Source organism: Zonotrichia albicollis, chromosome 4 (assembly GCF_047830755.1).
Source record: "Zonotrichia albicollis isolate bZonAlb1 chromosome 4, bZonAlb1.hap1, whole genome shotgun sequence".
NCBI classification, from domain to species: domain Eukaryota; kingdom Metazoa; phylum Chordata; class Aves; order Passeriformes; family Passerellidae; genus Zonotrichia; species Zonotrichia albicollis.
The window spans coordinates 48,997,673-49,010,044 of NC_133822.1; the positions used below are offsets into that span (position 1 = coordinate 48,997,673).

Sequence of the window (12,372 nt, forward strand, 5' to 3'; positions counted from 1 at the left end):
TTTAGCACAAAATAGAACTCACTACCCAGTGGCCCTTAAGTATGTAAAATTCCTAGCATGTATAATTTTTTTATTTAGCTTTCATCTCTTTTCATAAAAGTGTTGTTAAGATGTATACTTTCACCTTTAATCTTCTTTATCTTTGATTATTTTTGTTCAGTATAATCAGTTTAGCTGGAGGTTTGAGAAAACATCTGTGGTGGTAGGACCAGAAGGAGTTTTGGAGGGAGCAGCAATGCATAGAAATGGAATTGCATATTTGAAGCTCATTGCAGAAAGGATATTATTGATGATAAGGAAAATGTAAGGAGGTGGTTCTTGTCTGAATTTTTCTTAAGGAGCAGAATATGACCTGGCAAATAAAGGTTTATTGTAATATCCTAAAAGTATTATTTCAGACTCTGTGTCACACATTCCCTTTCATGTTAGAGATTTTCTTTGTCCCTTTAACATGAAGATCTTTATTAAAAAGCCCCTATAGGATGTCAGTTGTGAATGATCTTTGGTGGGCTTCTGTGCTGAGTTTCCCTTTCTGGAACTCTGTCTTCCCAAGTTTTCCACTACAAGCAGAAAATCCTTCTGTTCAAGCTACCTTTTTTCCTTGGATCAGAGGAACCTAGAAACCGTCGCCACAGTTGCAATATCCAGGTGGGTAATTGCTCAGGAAAATGAGCCATCCAGGGGGTTCACCTCTGGGCTCAACAAGTCGCTATTGCCAACAGAGGCAGCTGATTCCAAATCATAACCTCCTTGGGGAGGTGGTTGCAGTCCATGATAAACACTGCAGATGTGCAAAGGTAAAGGATTTGTGCTGTCTTACTGGGATGTTTCAGCCCTTTCTTTTCCAAAGCAAAAGGAGCAGCTAGAGGAACACAGTAAGACATAACTTGTGTATCTATGTTAATGCTTTGTTTTATTTATTTAGATGGATTACTTTACAGAGGTTAATTTCACTCTTTTTTGCTGGTGGTATTAGTACTCATGGATTTAATTTTTGTAATTATAACCTGTAAATGGCTTGTCAGGTTTCCATTGTACAAGTGATTCTCTTAATAATGACATGTCATATTGTTTGTCTGAGTACAGGTATTATTGCATTTGTACTTCATCCATTAGCAGTTTCCTGTCCTAATCTCTTACCTTTATGGACTATAAACGGTATCTAGGCATGCCATCAGAATGGCACAATAATATTAAAATATTTGAATATTAATAACATTTTGAAAATTTTCTGATAGTAGCATTTCCTTTCTCTCTTCTATATTCTTTCTTTTTTCTTTTTTTTCCTCTTACTAAGTTTTCAACAAAAAATTGTTATACTTAAGAATTTGCAGAAAGGCAATTTTATACCTTCAGGTCAGACTTAAATTTCAGTCACCTCCAGGAGGCACATGCTAGAGCCAAGAATATAATGCCCCCAAGTGTTGCCTTCATCCCAGACCAGTCTGGTAACTTTTTTTTCTTATTGAGGAGACCTGATGCCTGTGCTGAATAGACATAAATTAGCTGTGATCTTGTCAGAAGGAACTTGGGAAAAGACTTTCATCTTGCCCTGTTCCTGTCACTTACTGTAAGCACCCACAGTTCGCAACAGTGTAATGAATTGATACATCTCCAATCTAGTCCACTGCTGCTTTATGCTTTTATGAATACAGTACCAAAGAAGGGATAATAGAGAGCACAGAGCACATTTGTGATGTTCTCCTCACTCTAAAGTAGGTGCTCTTGGGATTCCATCAAGCATTTATGTAAATTACCTTTCACTGATTGAGTTAGAAATTCCATTCCTAAAGTGACAGATTCTGGATTACTTGCTTTCCTTTTGACAGGAAGAGTCAAATGCACTCCTTTGTGCTGTCTGAAGTAGAAAAAGGTGACCTGTAATTCTCTTACTTAATTTTTTGCTATAATTGCCAAGGAGCTAAGATTCACACTGACAGCAGAAAAGGAGAAGCAGATCCCTTCAGTGAGCAGCAAAGCAAGGTTCTTATAATCAATGTGAGATGCTTCTTCTTTAGATATTTTTGAGCTTTTTTGGGATGAAAAGTCAAAAAAAAAAAGAATAAAATCTTTATAGCAAATCTTTATAGCTGCAGAAGATGCATCCTGAGATAAGGCATAAGGGCAAATTTCTAAGGAAGTTTTCTAAAAGGATGCTGTAATCTCTGTGTGCAAGGCCAGGTGAGATTTTTAAGCAGGCTGATGCCAGACTGACAGAGAGCTGGGGTCCTCAGGCTTCCCCCAGGACCACAGAGGACAATGTAGCTGTTACAGACACACACACACCCTGCAGCCATGGATGAATACTTGTTAAAGGAGACAGTGGACTGAATTCAGACCTGGTAGGCGGAAATGTGACTCTCCTGAAGATAATGGACTTTCACCACATTTTACTGTGCCTGGCTGTGATGATCCACAATCCCAGCATACTAAATCTGTGAGAATTTATTACCTTTTTATAGGCTCTTTAAGGTCTTCTATTTCTTCTGAAACTAGATATTTTTCTGACTGTTTCATTTCTGTGTCTTTATAAGTGAGATTTTAACATACTATTTAATAATATCTCTATAATGTGTTATGATCCCTGGATCAAGTATGTTTAAATGAATGTATTTTGATTTTATGCCTGCTGATTTTGCTCAGTAACAACAGTTATTATTAACCCCATTACTCGGGGTCACTAGCTTGGACACTCTTTATGCCATCCTAATGTATCTCCAGGAATCCTCATGACAGCCTTTCTATTTCAGGAGCAACTCCCTTTCTCATTTACTCAAGACCTCCAGTCCAGTCTGTCTCAGTGTAGTCACAGCTTCAAAGCTCCAAACCAATTCTTGTCAGGTATTCCATGAGTCTATCTGAGGTACAGAAGAAAAAGTGCTCACATCTGTTAGACCTCCACATGTCCCCTCTCAAGACATCTCTCTGTTTCAGTGATGAAGTTGGAGAAGTTTTGTAACCATTGAGGATGTCTGTCAAATTCAAGAAGTAAAGAGAGGAAGACTTTGCATTTTGAAAATGCCAGGGTAGAAAGGGTATTTGAAGTGGAAGATTCTTGTAATACTTCCGACTGAATTAAAGCTCAGTTGTGTGGTAAGAGCAAATCTCATGCATCAAGACCTGACAATCCCAGTAGTGTAAAACAATGAGAAAAAGGGAGGAAAAGAAAGAAAACCACTCAGTACCGACAGAAAAATCAAATCGATGGTGGAAAAGGAAAGCAAATATTTTATGGTTTTATGTTGCAGCTTATAAACACTGATAAAGAATAACAGTCAAAATGTGTGATGTTGCTTTTCTTTGAGATAAATGTTTCCTTTCTTTCTGAACCATAAGCATATTCCCAGTGTGATATCTGACCCACAGATATTTAATTCTCTTTATGCAGCTCTGGTTAGGAAGGAAGAATACCTGCTTGGTTCCCAGAGCAGGAAGCTGGCCCATGGCTTTAAATAGGAAATTTAAAATAAAAATCTTTTTTATCTGGAGTCAACTGGCTCAGGCAGAACTTGGTAACTTCCTTAGTCAGAAGTTGCCAGAAGCATTGGAATCCTGTGGCCATCTGACATAGTCATCTTTCCTCTCTTCTCCACTGCATATTGTCTGCAAAAGGGATGTGAAAACAAAGAAGCAGACTCTAAAGTTCCACAGGGAAGTACTGTCTATGAGGCATCATGTGAAGACCCAATATCTAGGTCTTCTTGGACACAGAAGATTTGAGCCTAAATTATTTCTTCGGTAAAATTCCACTGACTTCACAAAAAGGATCTGAACTTGAGGAAACTTCTAAATTTCACTAAAATTCTAACACAGGGAAAGAAAATGCTTCAGTGCTATAGTTTGTCTCATCCTGTGACATGGATGAGGAAGCTTTAGGAAATTCAAACATGGGGAATGTATCCAGAATGTTTCATTTCTGATCTCAGAAACTGCTAATCAAAATTTAAATTGTATGATTTCACTATGTGTGACTCATTCTTCACCTTCAGGGAGACATGCTAAGACATTATTCCAAAGGAATCTTCATTGTGCAAACTCAACATCTCATTCTTTAGGGATGCATTGATGTTTAATGCTTAACTTTCATTTCTAAGGTAGTAATTGTGTTATCTTTAACACTGTGACTTGTCTTAAGGAATTAAGCCAAAACCATCTGGAACCCATTCTGAGTGTACTTGGGCAAAGGTGGTACTTTGCTAATGAATAGCATTTAAGGTACTGAAATGTACCTTTAGACCTATTATATATTGTGATATACATAGATTACACAGATTATTGTTACAGGGAAAAAACCCAACAACAATTAGTGAAAAGCCTCAGAGATCAGTCTTCTTGAGAATTAAATGTCTTGGACAAAGAGTTCATTTGAACTGATTTTGTTTTCCAGACACTGCAAATGGATGTAAACAAGCTGAATATCACATTGCTTCGGATATTTCGCCAAGGAGTGGCAGCAGCACTGGGACTCTTACCTCAGCAAGTTCATATCAACAGACTCATTGTAAGTACCAAAAGTCTGCGTGTATTAAAGTGTACCTGTTTATTTAAATTCTCTTATATTAATTTTCCTGTCACTATGGAAGAGTGCAATTAAAAGGGACAGAAAAATACTTATTATTCCATTTCTTCAACTGCACTATAGAAAAATAGATCCCCATTACAAAATTATTTAAATTCTTCTTTGAAAATACACCATTCTCAGCTAAGCCAGGTAAATCTCTTTTTTGTCCTGTTCATAAGCAGATTGCTTATCCCTTAGTTTTCATTCCAATGCAGTTCTTTTTCATGTTCACACCTTATCCATGTTTTGTTTCTCGAAGGTTGAATATTGCTCAAAGAATACATGTGATTCATCCTTTCAAAGGCATCTTCACAATTTATCCTCAGACTTTCAATTAGTAAATTAAATGTCATCTACAATATTAATATTCATGCTTTGTTAGTCTGCTATAATAATCTGTCCTCAGAAATTATCTTGTAGACTATGGTATCCTACTGACTAAAGATGGTGATAAATTTGCTTCCAGCAAAAAGGACTTTTTAAAATCAACTGTCATTGTATGGTTTTTGGGTATGCATACTTAATAACACTGTTGTCTTTTTATGAAAATTTTACCATGAAGCAAGAAAATCCAACATCATCTGTGTATTGCTAGACTTCACTTTGCAGAGGGAAGAAGAGGTTTTTATGCTACGTGCAGGTTGAATATTAGGGAAGAAAACTGACAGGGTCAGTATAAAAGTATTTTCTGCCTTGAAAGCTTGATAGGATTGTATGCATGAAAAAGGATTATAAAACTCCTTCAAGAAATGTCTCTGTGAGAAAAGATCTCACAAGAAATACAGCAAGAAAGATCAACAGGAATGCAATGCAGCTCTTTCCCTGTTCTTCAGGAATCTCACTCATTCGTGACAAGTGATGCTAAATTTCATTTGTCTCCTGCATTCAATCCTCATAAACTATGAAAAGTTTAAAGATATATTCAGAGAAAAGCACAATTAAATGAGAAATGTTTTGGAGTCTGAGATGTATATTTCAATATACTGAATCACGTAGTAGCTTTCTTACTATGCTCCTTAGAAATTATGTAAATAAACATAAGAAATATGCTGTTTATTTTCCTACTGGTTCCACTGCATTTTTCTTTCTTCCTCTCGTTTATGATTTAAGGGAAGAGATAATGTAATTTTGCACATGCATATAGTCCAGAATACAGTAAGCACTATTTTTTAATTAGTCTTTTCAACACCTGGAAAAGTTCTTCTATGAGTCAATATTTCAGCTCTATAAGAGAGCAAGCAAACTTTTCCTCTATTTGCTCTAAAAATTGCACACAGCCAAAATTCACAAGGAAGACGAATACATCTTAGGGGACATTTTTCCCACTTTTCATCCTTCTAACATGAGACAGTTCCTCTCACGCAGAGTGCTGGCAAGCAAGCAGAGCAAATCAAAACTCATCTTGCCTTGTTTCAGTGTGTTGTTTCTAAACTACTCATATAGGCTCCCTGTAAAAGCAGTAGAGGATGGTAACTGCAGGAGAAGAGGCATTGAGATCCATCCCGATTATATTAGGATGGATTAAGAGATGCCAGTCCCTCTCTGCTGGCTATCAAAAGTAGGTGACTGAAGTGAGGTGAGGTGACTCAGTCCCAAGTGAGCAGCTCTCAGAAGTGACCAGGAGTCTGGAAGCCAGGATGTGGATGGGCACAGAGGGAGCAGACAGCCTGCTAACCTCTTACATGTTACACAGATGCCAGGAAAAATTAACTCACTATTTCCAGTATCTCCTTAGCCTTTCCATTACATCCTCCTCCCATAAAGTCCCTTTAATGGGATAGAGAAACTCATAAACAGAGGGGGCACAAAACACTGGGAATGCTGCATGCCTGCCAAGCCTTGCCTGGTGCCTGTGACCCTCACACAGCAGCAGTCCCCTTCCCCCATCAGAGACTGACTACAACCCCAGGCTCTAATCAGTTTCTTCAGCTCCCACTGGTAGCCAGTGTCCTTACCACTGTTATTGAGCAGATGGACCAGCAGCACATGTGAGAGCACAGAGGACAGATTTAGGGCAAACATGTTGGAAAGAGTCCCTTTGTGTACAGCTCTATTTTGAATGCAAGGAATATTTTATGCAAAGAGTATTTCATGCAAATGTATTTTAGGAAAAGCAAAAGATGGCTTTTTCTTCACTTCAGTAGAGATAATGATACACATTCAAGGGGATAGGAAGGAGGCAGGGGAAATCAGGATTATCCCTGTTTGAACTGATCTCTCCCATCCCATAATGATGAATAGCAAATAACCAGATTGTTGAGGTTCTTGCCTGTCCAGGCAGCAATGCAAGGAACAGCTCCATGCCTACCTCATATGTGGGGGATCCCACAAATCTGGAATCTGCTCCACACTGTCAGCTACACTGGCCACAGCCCTGGGGAGATAGGGTTCCCACATCCTGTTTGGACATCAGAGTTGTCTCACATGCTTTTCAAGTCTATCACAACAGAGAAAGTCTCTTTCCTTTTGCTACCTTGAAACAGAGTGGGCATCACTGACATTTCTAATATAGAACCTCTTAGGCTGCCAGGACTGCATCAAATACCCCAGGGCAAGAATTAATAGATAAGGGAGTGGACATTCTCAGGTCACCCACTAAGTGCTAGCAAAACTTCCTTGGTCCTTTAATTTTGTTGGACCATACTAAATTGCACTGCAGTCAACTAAGAGGACTTTATTGTGGTATGTGTCTGCCATATGTTGAGAAGGGACTAGAAAGTAATGTCCAAATATCACAGCATTATGCTAAGCATTCCTATTTCATCTCAGCTCAGATGAACTGTCTGCTAAAATCCCTGCTGGCACATTGCCATTGACCCCATCCCATGGCTCCTCCTACCACTATGTTATATTGATGGTTTAATGATACTAAACTCAGGAAAAGTCTACCTTGTCGATATTGATTGAGACAAAGCACTCATGCCCATGTATAGGATTTGCATTTTCTTGCACAGTCTGCTGGGATTTACAGACAGGCAAAAGGTATGCTGTGCTCACAGAGCAGGTTGCAACCTTTATACTCCATGCTTTTGCCTCTGGAATTATAGTTGCAATCTACAGAGAGCAGAGATTAATGCCAGACCCCTCCTATTATTTTGCTTTTTTTTTTTTTTTTTCCCTAGGGAAAGAAGAACTGTGTGGAACTGTTTGTGTCCCCACTAAACACGAAGCCAGGAATTTCTGAGGCGCTCCCATCTGAAGAAGTGCTGCGTTCCCTTAATATCAACATTTTGCATCAGAGTTTATCCCAGTTTGGAATAACAGAGGTCTCCCCTGAGGTTAGTTATCAATATTCTAACCTGTATTATTTTGATACAGATTAGGCACTTACTTCCTTGGTAGTATTCCAGCTGAGGTTCTCAAACATGAGGCAGAAAATGTATGGGCTTAGAGAGCATCACTAGTGTAAGGCAATTATCATAGAATCCTCAAATAGTGAGGCTTGGAAAGGATTTTAAAGGTCACCTAGTTCCAACCCCTCTCCCATGGACTGCACCTTTCACTAGACCAGATTGCTCAGAGCCCCTCTCTGTTAAATTACTTTAGTAGTGCTTTATTAGGCTATTTACCCTTTAACATCTGCATTCTCCTCACACAGATAAGCTACCATTGAAATCAGAGTCTAGATCCTAAGCATGCACTAATTGTCTTAAAGGAAATGGACATAAGGAATTCCAGTCTATTAATGGGGGTAGGAAGACATAACAATTTCAATAGAGAGATAAATGGAATGCAGATATTGTGTGTCACCATTACGGCCCATGGAACTTTTGTCTGACATGATTTTGAAAAACTGAATCTGTACATTACACCTATGCTTCTTTTTATTTTTAGCATAATTAAGAGATTTATTTTCTTTATGTGCTCCAAAAAGAGGGTAAAAATAAAACTTGTAGCTATTATTTGTATGACTTCATCCATTTTTTGGAAGAAAAAAAATCCATTTCCAAGTAGAGATAACATTGTCATCTCCACAGCTTGTCTGAGACATTATCAGTGAGATGGATATCTGATTCTGGGTCAACCATTTAAAATGTGCCCAGAAAATGAAAGAAAGTAAAAGCCTTAAGGGTAAAAAGCCAGTGAGCTCATGGACATGGCCATATCACACTGCATTTTATTTAGTGTCTTACCTGAAGCCCTTACATACAAATAAAGACCTTCAGAATACAGTTTGGGGCCAAACCCCTTCAATCATGTTGTTTAGAATCAAGATTTTCAGTGGAAACTCCCAGTTTGGCAGAGGAAGTGTTCGTGTCCAAAAAAATGGGAAAAAAATTTAAATACTCTGATTGATGAGCTGTGTTTCCCTCCATGGGTAAAAAGTTCCTGGGGTTTTTTATATCTGAAGCTGTGTTTGAGACACTGTTTGAGCCATTGGGCTGTTATGCCTACCTGTATTTTTACTGATTGGAAATTGTTTCTCTCACTTTAAGTATTCTAAGAATCTAGATGTCTTTGTTACAAAAAAAAAAAAAAGAAATATAAAACAAGGCCAATTCATGTTCTACTACAGCAACCTGCCACTATCAAAATTCAGATTCCCAAGTTTTTGCTGTTCTAATACTAAACATAGCAAAGCAGTGGTTTCCAAATAAGTCAAGTCTTTATATCACCCATCAACAAACTGAGTGAAGCTTCCTTTAGGTCAGAATTTTCTTTGTATCTGAAGCACATGAGCCTGACAGTTGCAATAGAGGCAATTATCTATTCCTAGTACTACAAATAACACTTGAAGTAGACATGGGGCAAGAACTTATATGAATAATATATGAACGGAGAAATGTCATCAAGCAGTGAAGAGATGCTGGAAAAAATCAAGCCTTGAACTCAAGAGCTCATCTTGAGTCAGATACATTTCAATAATCTGGAGTGTTCAGATATATGGAAAAAATTGTAGGTAATCATTTAGAACAGGATTATTACAATGAAAGCTGTGCAGTCTCTTACTCCTAATACTGTTAGAGACACAAGAGATTATTTTAATTTTTCAATTGATAGCAGATTATACAGCTAAGGCATTGATCCTGAAAAATAATGCAGCTTTACAGTAATATGTAATACACTGATTACATATTCCTTGTGGATCTCAATAAATAGTTTACATGTATAAGACTACCGAGAAAAGAACATCAAAAAACAACATACAGTCTTTACTTGGTCAGCTGCCAACCATTTATGTTCCCTCAACTTGCTCTAAGAACAAATTGCTCCAAACAAAGTAGCAGCAAACCAAAACAAAACAGGCAAACCTTTGAAGGAAGGTATAATTATACAAAGCCTTACATAGCTGTGATGCATGATTTGCCCATTGTAAAATGCTGTGTGTGTGTGTGTACTGCTGAGCTACCAATCCTGATTAAATAATGGCCTAAAACTATACACTCTTCTACCAAAAGTATGAATGCTTCACAGGTAGTATTGTATGTGCAATATCAGTGTATCTGTGCATAAAGGAAGCATTACTCTCATCTTTCTAGGTGGGTGGCAGACACAGAGGTGTTAGGGCTGAAATTTGTCTCCTTTTTCAGCTGTATTTCAGTAAGAGCTGCTTAAGGCTTGAAAGTCTTCTGGCTCTCTCTCTATGGTAAACAAAAAGAGATATGTTTGACAGGCAGTTCATCCCATCTGTGACATACCTCTCCTGAGATTGCTTTTTAACAAGGTTTAGTGTAAACTAGACCGCCAGAGGGTTAATGCTGTGGGAGATTATCCTGTCCAAAGAAATTTTACCAAGATTATGTAGGAAAACCCACATGGAAAACTGCTCTGCTCAAAGTTTCAGCCCATTCTGTACCATAAACAGCAAAAGTCCCAGTGGATGTCAGTACCTGGAACTACATTTCCATTCATTACAGAAATAATTTGCTTGTTCACATCTGCTGATGCATTGATCACTGCTTGATCTAATTTCAAATAAATTGCCTGTCTCAAAATTATATCCCTGTTTCTTATTCTGCAGTTGCTGAAAGAGCAGTTTCCCTATATGTCTTTCTGTAGGAACCATGAGAGTACTTTACTGCCTGGTGTAAAATGAGATGTGTACCAGTGGAAATGTGTAAATTTAAAGGTGTCTTTGCCATTTCAGGGGTCTAGGACAATGTCTATACCTTTCATATCTCCTTGATTTTCCAATGGCTTATCGTAGTTGTAGCATTTGTTCTTTTATTGTGGTCTAAAGTGGGATTTCAGGCTGAGTTCTGCTCCATGGGATGTACCACAGTCAGGAGCGGAATTCTCCAGAACAAAGTACCAAATTGTGCTTGATGGTAGGACTATATTCAATGACTTGGGCAGTCTGGTATTATGGTGTGGGAATCCTGGCTTCCTAAAGTCTTTAAATTGCTTGGATTTCAGAATTTACTAGAAGAGAACTTGAAGTGGTTTTGAATGACAAAAATAACTGAAGTTACACTACATAAGATAAGGGTTACTATGTTTTGAGAGCTAAGCTAACTGCCAGTTGAAAATGTGTCACTGAAGGAGAAATTTCCAGAGTTCATACCAGTATTATGCAATCCTAAAATGAAGCATTACAGCCTCCTTGCACAAAGAGGTTGCCTTTGAAGTATGTGATATTAACATATTAGAGAAGAAATCAAAGGAAGCAATCATGCACTTAAAGTATACAGAAACTGTTAGTCGCTGTAAGGACAAGTGATCAAAACCAATATCTTAGAAATTACAACAGCCTGGACTGATAGAGGCACCTGGGAACAAAGCAGGGCACAAGGACATGCTCCTGTGATCAGGCAAGGCAGCTGCAGTGTAAAACCTGCATGGTGCTCCCAGAGCACCCAACAGAAACAGGAGCCCTGCAGGCTGCCTGTGTGGATGGGGAATCACAGCACTTCATCACACATGTACCTAAAGCAGAGCTTTTGGGGTGGCTTTTTCATGGGAGACATGGTTAAGTGGTTATTATCCAGTGTCCTGTGAGCCTGAGAGGTCACACACATTCCTACATGTTTTCACTGGGGGTGGAAATGATTTCTTGGCAACCTTTCCTAATGTGCCTCAGCTAACATAGTTAAAATAGCAGAAAAAACAAAGCTATTCAGTGTGAACTTCCATGAACCCTTTTTGATCTTGAGCTCTACCCCCAGCTCCCTGTAAGCTTTCCTCTGAGCTCAGAACTACAGCTTGCTATGCTTTCATTAGTGTTCCGGCCCAAGAGACTAATTGGGGTTAACTGACCCAATTTGCAAATTCACCTGTTTTCCACTGAAAATTTACCTTCTCTGGCAGGTCCTGATACTGCAGGAGAATCTTTCCATCTCAGTTTTCTCACTGGCTACTTAATTATCTATCTATCTTGTTATTATCGAAAGTTGGCTGCTCATTTTGCTTGCTTGTAGAAATACTCCACTGTTTTACCCATAATAAGACCATAAAAGTCAGAATGGATTTTACTATCTTTAAAAAAAAAAAAGTTTATAAAAATTGTTTAGAAATAACACATTTGTTCCAGTTCAGCAAATACCCTTGTGTGCAGGCACTCTTCAGTAAGGTTAGTGATTGAATGCCATTGTAAGACTACATTTGATTCTTCCACACATTGAATTGTGCTGAATTCAAATAGTTTAAATTAACCTGGTTCATTCTGCCTGAAAAACTCACCTTATTGAAGACTTGTTAGGGAATGGAAATACTAGGAAATTATTCCTTCCTCCCTGTTTGCTCTAGGATCTGGTGCTCCATGAGCTCCTGAAATTCCCTTGCCACTCCATCTACTCTGATATTCCCCCACTTTTATTAGCTGCAGATCTTTGCAGATTATTTTGAGTATATCCTCAAGCTTATTCCTCAGA

General features: G+C 38.3%; 1 protein-coding gene across 1 annotated transcript in view; it reads left to right on the top strand.

The window, feature by feature from the left end:
* Positions 1-12,372, top strand: part of PTPRR (protein tyrosine phosphatase receptor type R) — a 140,089-nt gene that overhangs the window by 66,015 nt on the left and 61,702 nt on the right. The window contains exons 3-4 of the mRNA XM_074539732.1: positions 4,388-4,501; positions 7,684-7,839. Coding sequence (XP_074395833.1) covers positions 4,388-4,501; positions 7,684-7,839 — 270 coding nt within the window. The remainder of the gene's footprint in view (positions 1-4,387; positions 4,502-7,683; positions 7,840-12,372) is intronic.